We start from the raw sequence: 14190 nt of genomic DNA, 5'->3' as shown, positions 1-14190 counted from the left end.
GCGAAAGAAAAGCCGTGTGTAGCTTTCCAAATTTTTGTAGGAAAGCCATAATGAATAGGGTCTGTGATCAGCGGCCACTGAGGAGACCCAATTAGGCGCGTCGTGTTCCTGACTTCTTCTGGAAGGCCTCTCGCCACACGTATGAGAAAGCTCCGGTGGAACCACGGAACGGTGTCAGATTCTGTATCCACGCTAACTGTCAATATCTGGGCGCCCCCTGAGTGGCTGCATGCCTTTCTGGGACTAAGAAATCGCAGAAACGGCCTGTCGTGGTTTGCTCCGCCGGTCTAATTCGAGGCCCTCCCACGGATTTTGCCCGTGCACTGTGGAGGTCGGATTCCCAACAGTTTCAAAGGGGAATCGGATCTGGAGAAAACTTAGATTCTTGAACGACTCTGCGAGAAAACAAGGATACTTTCCTTGTTCGAGCCGGGGGTTATCGATAAGCCGTGGAAAATTCAATGCAAAAGGGGAAATCAATTGGCCCTTCTAGGCTGTCCCCTGAAAATGTGATAGATTTGCGGCTATAGATAGACCAGGAGTAAGGGATGATGATCGGCTGCAAGCCTGCAATGGAAGGCCATCCTCTTCCACCGCCCTCGCATGCCCCCAATCCCTTTTGAGTTTAGCCTCATGTTTTCTGCCTTAAGGTTTTTTTTGGTAGTCTTTAGTTTCAACGTTTTTTCTTTCTCAACAATTTTTTAGCGAGTCGTCAATTTTCGACTCGTATCTTTCTTATTTTTTCTTCTCGGCCGTCTGCATGCCGTCTGCATCTCATTTTAGGGCTTGTCGAGACACGGGACAATTCGATCCTCGCCTATTGGCCAGCACTGTTGTATTGGTCTTGCCCTTGCGGCATAAATTCGGGATTTGCATGACTTCCTACGAAGTACGGTGTACACCGCCGGAAGAGCTTTCAGTAGATACTCCGAGCATCTCCATTGAATCTTGGCCATATAGTCCCACTTGCATGACCTTCTTATGCTGTCAAATCCAAAAACCTCGACAGCAATTGAAGCTCCCCTTCGTAGTTGAGCTCCTTAAGATCTTTGCCGCTAAGAACGGCGCCCAGCTGCTGCTTTGTGACAAACATTGTGAAACCGGCAGTCTCTGATTTCGCTTGTTCGGTAGTGACCCGGCTGGTCAACACGCCATTGCTCACAATCAACCTCCACCAGCTCCCTATGTCTTTCACGTGAAAATCCATGACCAAGGACTCCGATGCAGCCCGAGGCCCATGGAGTCGGACGGAGAGTAGACTCAGCCACTGCTCCACCGACTGATGGGGGTTTAGCTCCCGAGCCGCCAGCCCCGGACTGTGGCGCTGGGAATCGCCTCCTCCCTGGCGGAGGTCCAGCGCCCCGGTGAGGTAGAAATTCCTCCACGTCGAGTTCTCCGCCCCGTAACCGAGGCGCTTGAACACGGAAGCCAAAGCCAATCGGGCCAGTTCATGTGTCGGATCCAGCGCGACCGCATGTCCCAAGAGCGTAGCGGCGAAACGAAGATCTCCCTCCCGCGCGTACGTCTCAGCTTTCTGAACCACCGCCTCGATTCCGCCCATGCAGTCGACATAACGTCTTGCATTTTCCACGGGCGGATGCTCCCAGAGATGGGCCGGGTTGCCGTCGAACCACCCCATGTAACGCTGATAGATACCTTTGACATTGTGGCTGACGGACCCGTAAAACCCTTGTGCATGCCAGGCTCGCTGCAGCGCGGGCGGGAGAGCCAGGGTCTCGGCGATCTCGATCCCCGTCAGACCTGTGTTCATCATCCGGACGGTCTGATCATGAAGATATCCATACAAATCTCGTTGCTCCGTGATCAGTTGCTGGATCTCCCTCCGACCCCAGGTCGGCCAGTTATGGCCCGCGCACAACACGTCGGATTGCTCCCCGAACAAGACAAGCGACTCGTCCAGATACCGCGCCCATGCCTTCGCATCCCGGACGAGCGCCCCCCTCAGGGTGATGATGTTATGCAAAGAATGTGTGGCGCACTCCGCGATGTACAGCGCCCGATGATCCGGGAAGAAGAAGTTCATCTCCGACGGCGCCTCCGTCTCCGGGACGAGCTGGAAGCGGATGCGCACCCCATCGACGACCCTCTCCTCCCCGGTTGCGGTGATGTGCTGGTTCGGCGGGATCAGCGAGGGCGTTCCCGTCGAAACCGCCATCCCAATGCCGCAGCCAATCTGTCCCTCGGGACTCTTGGGCAGCCGCGTCCCGTACATGAAGGCCGCCCGCCGACGCATCGCCGCTCCCACATAGATGTTCTCACTCGTCGCTTCCTCCATGAACCCCTCAGGCGCGAGGATAGGCAACGTCCTCGCCTCATCTGGCGACGTGATGACCCCGCGAGCGCCGCCGAAATGGTCAATGTGCGAGTGTGAGTAGATCACTCCGGTCACCGGTCGGTCCCCGCGGTGGCTCCGATATAAAGTCAACGCGGCGTGGGCGCATTCCACCGAGGTCAGAGGATCGATGACGATCACGCCCTTGTGGCCCTCGACAATGGTCATATTCGCCAAATCGAACCCGCGAACTTGGTAGATCCCTGGCGTCACTTCGAAGAGTCCCTGCACGGAGGCCAGTTGACCCTGGCGCCAGAGCTTCGGATTGGCCGTCTCCGGGCATTCGGAGTTGCGTAGGAAGGCGTACGCCTCATTGTTGTAGACAATCCGCCCGTCCGAGCTGCGGATGATGCATGGCTCGATCCCGGCAACGAAGCCTCGGGTGGCATTCTCGAAGTCGGTTCGATCGGCGAAGTCGGGCTGGATTGGTGGTGGAGAGGACATGGTGTTCACGTTTGGTCGTCACAAGACTCAGTAGTGCGTCGGAGATTTATAGAAAACCGCAACATTGCTGCGAAGGTTCCTTTGGTTGTGCGCAACCGCGGCAGTAATTGACGGTTGGTCGCGATGGCGATGTGGTGATCCGGGAGGGGAGCTGCGGTCCTATCCCGACTATACACACGCTGTGGAGCGCCCGGCATGTTGCGGCCGAACCCCGATCGGGAATCGGCGTTAAGTTGCCCAGTGCTAGCCACCTGACCGCGGACAGATAGTATTTCCGGTTATGATTGAAGTAGTACTAACTTAGTACTTGATATGAGCGAGCTACGCACATATCAGCCCCCCATAATGTAATCAACAACTACCGAAAACTGCTATCACTTAACAACCGGCAAATCCATGCCTTCAAATCATTCTTCACTTACATCTTAGTCTTACTAACATAAACAACCGTCTGCAAGGACAACCGCTGAACAAAGCACCATCCCCCACAACAGCCCCTGACAACCCTCACAGAACAACAGCAGCCGCAAGCGCCACAGCCGCAACGCCCGCCACCACCATCGCCTCCCCAGTAACCAAGGGCCCGGTACCCTGGCTCTTCGACGAGGTCACCGCGTTCGTCGACGTGGCGTGCCCCGTCCCGTTCGCCGAGCCAGTAACCGTACCACCAGCATTCCCAGTAGTCATCCCACTCCCCGAAGTATGATTCTTGGCACTCGAGCCCGAAGGACCCACCACATGGGGAACCGTCACGGTGGCCGTGGGGACCGACGAGCTTAACAGCGTGAAGACCTCGTCGGTGGTCGCCGTAGCCGTCGAAGTCACGGCGCCAGCGCCAGCGGTGATGGTCACCGGGAAGCGCGTGAGGTTCTGAGTGACGAGGGCGTAGCCGGCGGCTTGGTCGATCGCACTCCACGTTTCGTGGTAGGCGTGCATCGGGGACCCCTGCATGTGGGTGGTTTGGGTGCAGGTGACCAGGGGCGAGTTGTCGAAGGCGCAGATGATGGATTCGTAGCCGATGCTTTTGGTCGGTGGGTTAGACAGAGTCTGTGAAGATAGGTAGCCAGGCAGGCTAGGCTCACAAGTCGTCCCTCGTGACGGTGCTGAAGACTTGGGTCGTGGATGGCTTGGCTATGACGGTCACGTCTGCGGCCAGACTGCATCCTGATGTCACCGGGGTCGTTTGCTGGGGGGTCACGCAGGTAACGAGGTAGGTGGTTTCGTCCGCGTTCTGGGATACGGAGCGTCAGCAGATGGTGTCAGGTGGGCACGGGAAACAAAGGGACTCACTTCGCCCATGACGGACGCAATGAGGCCTTCGGTTTGCGGTTCCATGATCCCAATGAACATCTCGGTCACGGTCGCCTGGGCGGCAATGAGCCCAGCCAGGAGCAGGACGAGAAGGGTCTTGAGGATCATGATTGCGTTGTGACGAGGTCAGTTGGACTATGTGGAAGATGCGAATAACGACGAGGGTTGAATTGGTCAGATGGGGTGTGCGAGAAGGATAGATATGAGCAGAGGATGGTGACGAGAGGAGGTTTGGACAGGAGAGGGAGGGAGGCTGGAGGAGAGGATGTGTCACTCAGACCGGCAGTGTCATACCTAGTACCTGCTTGACTTAGCAGGGGAGCAAATATTACCAACCACAAGTGGAGCATGCTGAATATTGCTCAACATACTGGATGCAACAAATGATCCAGAACAGTCTGAGCGTCTACCCTTACGACTACTAGCTAGAATTAGTAAACACGTATAACTCCTTCTAAGTAGTCCCTTCTTTGGCTAAGGTCTTCAAAATGGGCAGTCTTGTTAGCCGGGGCACCCGTGTACAGCTGCTGTCCGTTCTTCTTGAAGCCAGCAATAACAGCCGGTCCTTCACTGCTTCTAGCCCACTGGGCAAACCTGCCTGCCATCTTGGCGTTTGCGGCCCCTTGCCAACGAGGATGTGGGCAGGGTCGAGCAAAGGGTCACGCGAACTGTCGGTCCCCGCCTTGCAGATGGCCGTCTGGCTCTGCAGATCCTCTGAGATTGCGAGATAGGTTCCGCGATCTGTAACGGTGTGCTACTCCAGAAGGATGGCGGCGGACAGCGTCTGAACGGGATAGGCGATGTTGTGATGGTACCACGTGGAGTATGCCGTCGCCCATGGAACCTAGTAGCCGGGAGATGAGCATCGGTGCGACCACGGCGGGACTGGAGCAATGTACCTGTCCAATGCCAATCCAAAGGTCGGACTCCTTGATGTTTGTGGCGGACTTGTCATACCGTGAGAGGGACCTGGAACGGGACAGGGGCGCCGCCGTTCTCGGCCGCGGTGTAGAGGCTGGAGAACATGGTCAAGATGTCGTCGGTCTTGTTTAGTTTGAGCTGGGTTGGAGTGAGGGCCAACCAGTAGAAGGTGGTCGCGCCAGGCGTACCAGGCAGGCCCTTGGCTACGCCCTGTCGGATGGCAAGCGACTCTGCGGCAGGATTGTGGGTAATTCCCATGTCCAGTGTCGTCCTTCAGGTAATGGATGGACTCGGTTGTGCCACTCTTGTACCAGGCGACCTTGAATGGTGCGGAACCGTGTTCCACGCTCATCTTGATGAGACCATCTGCCAGGGCTGTGACAAGACGTTGGGTCAGTCAATGAGGATTTACAATGAGCAACTCTGTAGCAGATACTGACCCTCGATGAGTCCGCTCTACCCAGCACCGCCATTCCCAATGCGAAGCTTCACATCGATAGCAGAATTGTAGCCTCCGTTGTACAATGCAGTCGGCTCGATGGCGACTGTCAAAGTATCTAGTGCTCCGAGTAGCGTACTATGGTAGATCATTCTGAGAATCTGGATGCAGAAAAGTAAGTATAATGGCGGGATTCAAACCTGAAGGTCACTGGAGCAGCACCACGGAGAAGCGAATCGGAAAAGTAATCGTAGACAAGCTGAAGATAATTGAAAGATCGAATGGCAGTGAGTTCAGAAGTGCATGCGAACGAACTGCTGATCAAGAGAGAAGGATGAGATCCGGGTGCACGCTAGGTCCTTTTCAAGTCCTCCTTCTCCTGCCAGCCTCAATCTTCAGGCAAGTCATTACCTGAATGTCATTACAGCTCGAAGGTATCCTTTCTCTGCTTTAATATTGCAATCAACTTGGCCACTAAACCCACAATCTATTTTGCCACTCTATCTCTCGTCATTAAGCATTACTCTATCAGTCATCTCGCGATCTAAGCTTCATAACATCATAACATCATGTCCCTCCATCTTCTAAACCACCTCCACAGGAGTAGCAGGCCTAGTCGCCATCATCTCTTCCTTCCGCCTCCTCTCGTCCTCCATCAACCGCTGACAGAACGGGCTCTTCCTCCGAATCCACTCCCCCTTGTAGATGAACATGACCGGAATGGGAATACACGCCAGACTCGCGAATCCCAGGATCGACGTCGCCCACCCCACACTCAATGCAGAGTACATGGGGTCGGCCGCCAGCGGGAACACTGCACCGAGGATACTTCTGGTGATGAGCGAGGCAGACAGCGCGCTCGCGGAGTAGATCTTGTACGCGTCGGTGACATACGTTAGGAGCGAGATGAAGAGGACCTGATAGCCGACGCCGAAGAACAACCCGGAAAGCACTGGGACCAGCCAGTAGACGTGGCGGTCGGCCGTCCAAGCAAGCCAGAACAGACTGATGGTGAGACAGGGGCCACCAATCAGGCAAATCGGCAGGCGCTGGTACTCCGGGATCGTGGTCCACTTCTTGCCCTGGGCTTTGGCTTTTTCGTAATAGATGTCGTAGTAAAGAGAGATGAGGCCGGATGAGGCCGCGCCAATGCCAACTGTATTTTTTTATTAGCACCGTAAGCATAGGTGGGGACTTGCGAGTCATACTGGGCAGAAAGCAGAGCGAAGTCTGCTGCACATTGAAACCATAGGTTCCTGTATCGCCTCCGTCATTATGCCATTCATCAAGAAAGATAAGATACTTCGGAGTGCTTTACCTTCAAAAATGATGGGATATGCGGCAAAGCAAAAGAAAATGAGAGCATAGGCAAATGAAATATAAAGAGCACTGAACAGGATAATAGGCTCGAAGATGACCATAGTAATAGGTCTGGTGAAGATTTCAAGAAGGCTGGAATTCACTTCCACCTTTTTCAATTCCAGCTGGGAGATGTAGTTGTCTGTCTTGAAGGTGCTGTTCAGCTCCTTCACTTTCTTTTGGAGAATGACGCGCGCAAAAGTCTCTGCTCGGCAGCCCGTCAGTATGCACGAAGTCCGTCACGCGGCATATCACTGGAAACGTACCCGGAAGAAATAGCGCCCCAATCCAGCAGCTTCCAGCCAGTATCAGGTCGATGCGAAAGGTCCAGCGCCAACCATATTGTGCGCTGCACCCCGACATGATTGGTCCCACAATTGGCCCGAAGCTTGCAGCCTGTTTCTCTCGGTTACTTTGTGTCCAATTAGATCCAGCAAGGGGTGCTCGATCAACATACAGACATATAAAAGGTCATCACACGGCCACGGTTCCGAGGGTTCGAGAACATGTCCGCATAAACACCACCAACAACGGTCTGCGGTGCAGCACCCATCGCACCACATATGAACCGGAAGATCAATAGTGATGGCCAATTCGGAGCGAAAGCACAGGCAAGTGTCGCTAGAACAAAGACTGTAAAGCTTCCAAGTAGGACAGACTTTCGTCCAATGGTTTCACTTAGCGGACTGAATCCCAAAGGACCGACGACATATCCGATGAGAAAAACTCCCGTTGGCAGCACCTTTTGCGAGCCTCCATCGACGCCGAAATCCTCCATGATGTACGGGACCACGTTGCTAGGCAAGGAAGACGATATCCCTGAGTTCAGAACCAAGAACAATGAAGCGAGGACTGTATATAGTTTTTTGGCCTGTTGGTTTGTAGCAATTGGTCAGCTTATGGAACATGACACTGCCGGCACCGCACCCAGGACGCATACATGGCTCCAGTTGGTAGGATGTGCTATCGAGTCGTGATCGAAATCTACCACAATTTGGTCGTCCATCAATCGGGTCAACTGATATCCCTCTGTAATCTTTGCACTCGGAGCTTCTGAAAAGCCGGATAGAATTCGACCGTTGTGGCTAATATGCTTTTCATCTGGTATGTCGCATGAGAAGTGAACTCTGCAAGGGTGCGCTTCGAGCTCCTACCTGCAGCAACAAGTCTGGGTTTAGAACCCTCAACTACGGAATCTGAAGCCATGGTCTCTCGTGATAACAAAAGCAGTCGACCTCAAAAAACAAACGATGCAAGTGAATCTGAACTTTTATTTGTGTATACCGTCATTCTTCGCCATTGCGGACAACGAACGTTATATAAGTTTGTCACCTGTGGGACCCTACAGAGGTGAGGTATCAGTGAGTCACGATAACAACGTAACTCTGCAAGCCATGAGGCATTTGATGGAGCTCTTGGCTTGGAGTATGTCTTGAATGCCCAATGGGAGACCTTGTTTACTCGGATCTTGTCAATCGCCAGACCGGGCCCGGTCCGGCCCCGGCGCAGCGGGATGCCCACACAACGGCCCCGACCTGGAGCCGGTTCACAGGTTTGATGTTGGCAACAGTCTAGAACATCGTGAGTCCACAATTTTCAAGAGCCCGTCATGCAGCACGCTAATGGCCCACTTCAAGGGACGATCACTGGACACCAGGGCACTTATGCAGAGAGTCCCAAGCCCGTTCTACAGCATTGGCTGGGACATGACCCATGTCCGGTTGGCGAGCCCACCGCAACTTTGTCGCAGAATTATCTTGTCACTCGCATACCATTCTTGACTTTCTGTCGACATACAGACTATCGCATGTGAATCTCGACTGCGTGACAAGCGTGGCTTCCACAGACGTGTCAGGAATTACCTGTCTTCGTGCGGGCCACACATTTTATCGCCCATACATCACCATCACCTGGCCCCACATCAAGAATGTGCTGCTAGCCGTAGTACGCTGTCTCATATTGTCGGTTACTGCGGCATAGAAGGCATCGCAGGGAGAAAGTCGAATATGTCATTCTGTTCTTCCTCGAACAAACCGAACGAATCGGCAATCGGGTGACATAAATTCCAGTTGGGAGCTTCCATTGGTCCTGGTGGCCGGGGTGGAAACTGCCTGGGAGGGGCAGATCTGTCAGTATTGGGTATCGAAAGCAGGTCAGTGTCTTTGACCCCTTGGTGAATCGTCTCCGTGGCTCCATAGCTGGGCTGCTCTGACGGTGCCAATGCAGACGACATGGGTACTTTATTGCCGTCTAGATCCTTGTTCAAAACCAGCTGCTCATTCACACGCCTACTATCCTCATGGGCATGGAAGCAATCGTCGCCCTGTCCGCGCTGGCTCGCGACAAGCGCGCGACCATAGTTGACAAAGATCGACACGGTCCGGTGGATATCCGGGTAGGGGGGTTGCTTCAGAAGGTCACATATGAGTTGGGCCCGTTCAAGGAGCAGGTCTTGATCAATCAAGTCTGGCCTCCATCTTGCGATTCGTAAGGCGAATGTTGCTGTATGGGGTCAGATGTTAGGTGTCACCATGCACACCAGGGATTATGGTTGTTGGGACCACTCACTGACAAATGCGATTGTCAAAGCTGGATACGTAGGAGTCCATGTCAATTGACATCGGTAGGATGTTTCTGATATGATCAAACCCAGTTGGTCCATGGTTGCTGAGGCAAGCGAGCGCCATAAGTGGGAAACATCCGGATCATCTGTTTCTGAGTCCGATTCGGTGCTGCCACACTGTAGCTTTTGGATCCGCGCCAACGATGCGCAAAATGCAAATATCCGAGCATAGTTATGCATCAACTTGAGACTGCAGCGTTGAAATGCGCCCGCATGAAAGCCATTATCTTTAAGACACCTTCAGTCAGCCTCTCCAAGCATGTTTGCGCGGAAATGGAGCCTTACTATTATGAATCTCATCCCAGGTATTCCACCATGTCTGTAATCTTGCCATGACAGCCGGTAATTCGACGCCAACAATTTCGTGAATGGTCTTCGAGTTTTCGACAATCATCCGGAATTGGCCTAACAAGTTCAGAGAAAGGACTAAGAGGTAAAGTCAAGCGTCCACTTACTCCGAAGCTGGTGAATCTCAATGATACATATTGTGCGCATATCGCAAGGCAATGAGAGCGGGTAATCCAGGAACTTGCGTAGTTTCGTAGTATCAACAGCGTCAATTCTCGATTTCCGACCTGTGCCGGACGCGACATCCAGTTCGAGTGTGAAACTGATGAGCCAAGTCCTAGTCTGCCACACCAGCTTCCGCTCTTCCAAAGTGGCGGAGAGCGCGCTCCGAGGTACATTTTGCTGTGAGAGCAGGGTGTCTAGCGACTTTTCGAGCCCCGAGTCAAGGGCAGTGCGTAGGATCAGCGCTGTGGAGAACCAGGTTTTCTCCGAGTAGGCCGCGAGCAGAACCATCCCCTGGACAGTTTCGACTTTGGTCGGTCGCTCGAAGAAACTGTCCTCAGCCAGTCTCTGTGCTTCATCCTGTAGTACCCGCTGCAGGTGGGTGTTGCTGCGGAGGTCGAGCACCGCCCGGCTGGCTATGTAGATCATGACCGAGAAGCAGAAGAGCGAGCGCGATCGGATCGAATCGAAGGTGTCCCGAATCGGATCGAACAAGGCAAGGAAGTTCTTACTGCCGTTGAAGAACCTGGAATCGAGGGTCAACGTTGTCCTTGCTCGAGAGTGCTTGAGTGAATGCTATTCGACCTACCGTTCATACATCGACCGTGCCTGCTCCTCGCTGATGATGCCTCGAGCGATAATATCACTTCTCAGGTCGGCCTTGTTTGAAGTATCCATGAAGATCTGCTGACGCGTTTAGCGACATGTGCTCGGTACTATGAGCGCGACTTACACTGCTGGACCCGAGCAGATTCACCGACATGGAGTGTACGACCGAGACGGGGGCAATCATATCGTTGGGACTCAACTGCTGGCTGCTGTCTTGACCGTGTTTCTCGGAGGCGCCTGGTGAGCGGAGGTCCCCAGAGTCAGGCAGGGAATCGAGCGCGCTGTCCAGCGGATTCTCCTGTACGACCGGGCCAGGCGAATATTCTGGCTCGCGGGTCGAGGGGGTGGTGAACCCGGTCGGTTCATTCCACGGGGATCTTGCTATCTGTCGTCTACACATGGGGTCAGCCCAGTATAGTGCATCGGATAAATATCCGATTCCACCTACCGAGGAGGTCGGGGAGACTCGTGGCGCTGACTGCGCCGCCTCCCATCCACGATGGGATCGAGAACACAGTCGCGACCCGCGCTGCGACAGCGCGCACAGGGAACCTGACTGCGGGCGTCGCAACGCATTTTCTGTTTCCTGCACCAGCGACATGCTTTGAAGAAGCGCGGAGGGGCATTCCCCGACCGGAAGCGTAATTCCGAGATCCTCTCACTCATGATTGTGAATGCCAGCCAGCCAGCCTGAAGATGTTGGGATTTCTCCGGCTCGGAATGATTTGCGGGGAAGGTTGGAACGTGGAGAACAAATGACGGAGGCGGCTTCTCGGTGGGATTGGGCCGAGTTGCGCCCATGCTAAGTTCTTCCTTGGAGCCGAGTGGGGAACCAACAGACTGCCACTATTCAAGCTGCTTACTGCAATTGTTCTCGACATCTGTGGTTGACTCACTGGTATCCCACAGCTTCAGTTGCCTTTCGGACATTATTGCATAGGAGGATTCATAATTACAACAGCCGGGAGTACAGTACAATAACTTATTCCCGCACGGCTATTACACTTATGCCCATGATATACCTCCCATCTTCCGAACTTTCGTTGCAATCGTGGTCAAGAGAAAGATCTCTATCCGTAAGAAACGTTCATCGCTAGATTGCTTATGATAGTACCTATCGATGCCTAGAACTCAATTCCCGGCTCTCCAAGACGTGGAGATGATATGCACTTGTGATGTCATTCGAGCCCCTTGCTTGCACACACGTGCTGCACAAGTTAAACTGGATTCTAGAGTAATCTCAGATGGTCGGAGATCCATTGTGACAGTTGGGCTGTTTCACCACCATTCTATATAAGATTAGGTATGCAGAGTCGAGCCTAGAATTGCGATGATAGTTGCCTGATAGTGGTTCTTTGTATGTTGCACGCAAAAGAAGCCTGGTGTAGCTTCGTTTGCCTCCAAGGCGCTGCACATCCTCGCCATCGTTACAGCTTGCTTGAGCTCGATCATTTTGGGTCGTCTGACCGTATAGACAATGGCTTGCCCATACCGAGTCAAGCATTCCTCTGATTCCATTCCCGGTCAAACACATTCAGCGACCGTTGGGCTAGGAAACAGAATGTCAGTGCACCCGTAGACCACCAGAATTTTCCCACATCCACTCACCAGACGGAACAATATCCAGCGCCTTAACCGACGCATTCACCGGCTGCTGCAACATAAACACGGCTGCGCGTGCGATATCCTCCGACACCAAAGGCCTGCAATCCCCAAATCAGCGCAACCGCTCCTACCCAAGCTTCTCCCTACACCAACCCGTCAAGGGGACAACATACTGATACCCCTCGAAAAACTGATCGTACATCTCCTTATCATGCCCCACGCGCAGCGAGTGGAAATTCGTGGCCACACACCCCGGCCGCAGCGCCAGCACTCGGATGTTCGTGCCACTCAGTTCATTGCGGAGCGCGTTCGTGAACCCCTCCTGCGCGGCCTTGTTAGTGTGGTAGACGCACTCCCCGGAGAAGGGAGGGACCTCCAGCCCCGTGACGGAGGTGATGTTGAGGATCGTGCCGGCTTTGCGGGGGATCATGGAGGCGTTCAGCACGGCGTGGGTGACGAACATCCAGCCGTCGATGTTGGTGCGGTTCATGGTCAGGATTTCGGCGATCTTGAGCTCGTGGAAGGGGGCGGGGGCGCCGAGAGCGAGGCCGGCCTATTTTGGTTTTGGGGTCAGTCATGTTTGCTGTGTGGTAGCATGCATGGAAGAGGGCTTGAGGACATTGTTGATGAGAATGTCGATCGGATTGAGCTCCTGGGTGCTGGATTCCACCGCGGACTCGACTGCTTCGTAAGATTGGATGTCGACTGCTTTGCTGATGATTTTGGCACCTGGGTGTTGTTCCTGGATCCTGCTCGCGAGGACTTGGAGTTTGTCCTACTTATGTTTTAGTATGGTGTGTATTTCTTGTCGTGGTAAGATTCCCCGAACTTTCTTACTTCCGACCGTGCGAACAGAATCAAATTGGCGCCCTGTTCTGCTACTGAATTGGCAATCGCCTCGCCAATGCCCATCGAGGCTCCAGTCTGCAGCTATATTAGCTTGGACCACATTCAGGACTAGGAGATTGTCACGCACAATGAGCACATTAAGTCCTTGCAGCGACATACTGAGAGTTGGCTTCTTCTTGTCATCCAAAAGTAATAATTGTGAGTCGTGACTGCGTTGTTGAGGGTTCAAATGGGGTATTATGAAGATATCCACATGAAGAGTGGGACGTCATAGTGGGTACATTTTCAGGGTCTCGATTTCTAATCTATCAAAGCTTCAGCGTCGTCTATTGGCTAAACTTTGAGCCGTGGACTGTCGGGCTCTAAATCAAGTATAGTTGTAGGAAGTTTTCCATAGTAATGGCAGTTATTCATCTTGTGGAAGATGATAAGGGTTTTTGGCTCTGATCTGTTTAGTTCGTCCATTCCAATCAATCCGTTCACATCATACATCATGTACCTTTCTTAGGTGGTGCGTGAAGCCATTATTAAATAAGTCTTTCAGAGACAACCCGAGTAGGCAGAGACTGTTCATTAAAAGGTGATAGTCCATGTCCTCTGTTGATTTTGTAGTGGACGGGCCTCCCAGGACCCATCAAATCGTGAATAAGGCATCACACGAAACGACCATGGAAAGTCTCCACTCAGTGGGGAGGATCAAGCGAGAATAGCACTATAACATGATTTTGCCCGAGGTTCCTCACATATCCCTAGGGGCCTCAGAGGTACAAAACGAAATCAGAGTGCGCATGGTCCCTCGGGTTCGGCTCCTGGGCCCCTGAAATCGGCACTCGAAGCAGTAAAAGCCTCAAAATGGCGAGCTTCGGATAACGCGAGCAGCAGAAGTATTCAGCTCGAGATAAGTAGATGCAGAATGCTAGGAATACAATAAGAACTAAAAGTCTTCTCGAGTCCAGGCGATCGAGACCTCGACCCCCTAGCATATATCCGTCGACATCGTTCAAGCCGTGGTCAGCTCCGAATTCTCATATGCGCTGCTACTTGCTGCAATGCAACCTGATCTACTAACATAGTAGCCGACTGATCTGGGATTGTTGAAAATGTCGAAACTGGCTGGGCCATCCTGCAAATCATCGATTCCTGGCAGATGCAGCAATATCGACAGGT

The 14190-nt window shown here is 53.2% G+C and overlaps 5 protein-coding genes across 5 annotated transcripts; all 5 read right to left on the bottom strand.

Annotated features, from left to right (window-relative positions):
* Positions 1-979: 979 nt before the first annotated feature.
* ASPACDRAFT_26606 (alkyl/aryl-sulfatase) lies at positions 980-2797 on the bottom strand (the record flags this gene model as incomplete). Its single annotated transcript, XM_020199436.1, has 1 exon — positions 980-2797. The coding sequence occupies one exon, from the start codon at positions 2795-2797 to the stop codon at positions 980-982; it is 1818 nt and encodes a 605-aa protein (XP_020058066.1).
* Positions 2798-3304: 507 nt separating this feature from the next.
* On the bottom strand, positions 3305-4216 carry ASPACDRAFT_41990 (uncharacterized protein; the record flags this gene model as incomplete). The annotated part of the gene is made up of 3 exons (XM_020201015.1): positions 3305-3818; positions 3880-4028; positions 4088-4216. The coding sequence occupies 3 exons, from the start codon at positions 4214-4216 to the stop codon at positions 3305-3307; spliced, it is 792 nt and encodes a 263-aa protein (XP_020058065.1).
* A 1836-nt stretch (positions 4217-6052) lies between these two features.
* ASPACDRAFT_51488 (MFS transporter) lies at positions 6053-7833 on the bottom strand (the record flags this gene model as incomplete). The annotated part of the gene is made up of 6 exons (XM_020202488.1): positions 6053-6624; positions 6677-6724; positions 6787-7032; positions 7094-7223; positions 7285-7698; positions 7768-7833. 6 exons carry the CDS (start codon positions 7831-7833, stop codon positions 6053-6055), a joined length of 1476 nt encoding a protein of 491 aa, XP_020058064.1.
* Positions 7834-8793: 960 nt separating this feature from the next.
* On the bottom strand, positions 8794-11235 carry ASPACDRAFT_26322 (Zn(II)2Cys6 transcription factor; the record flags this gene model as incomplete). Its single annotated transcript, XM_020199409.1, has 7 exons — positions 8794-9329; positions 9396-9677; positions 9736-9855; positions 9906-10486; positions 10550-10647; positions 10694-10961; positions 11018-11235. The coding sequence occupies 7 exons, from the start codon at positions 11233-11235 to the stop codon at positions 8794-8796; spliced, it is 2103 nt and encodes a 700-aa protein (XP_020058063.1).
* Positions 11236-12065: 830 nt separating this feature from the next.
* ASPACDRAFT_41986 (SDR family oxidoreductase) lies at positions 12066-13180 on the bottom strand (the record flags this gene model as incomplete). The annotated part of the gene is made up of 6 exons (XM_020201014.1): positions 12066-12118; positions 12178-12272; positions 12348-12727; positions 12794-12949; positions 13012-13098; positions 13151-13180. The coding sequence occupies 6 exons, from the start codon at positions 13178-13180 to the stop codon at positions 12066-12068; spliced, it is 801 nt and encodes a 266-aa protein (XP_020058062.1).
* Positions 13181-14190: the final 1010 nt, after the last annotated feature.

Source organism: Aspergillus aculeatus (genome assembly GCF_001890905.1).
Source record: "Aspergillus aculeatus ATCC 16872 unplaced genomic scaffold ASPACscaffold_5, whole genome shotgun sequence".
NCBI lineage: Eukaryota > Fungi > Ascomycota > Eurotiomycetes > Eurotiales > Aspergillaceae > Aspergillus > Aspergillus aculeatus.
Note: the sequence above shows the minus strand (reverse complement) of the source record. Positions and strands in the feature narration are given on the sequence as shown.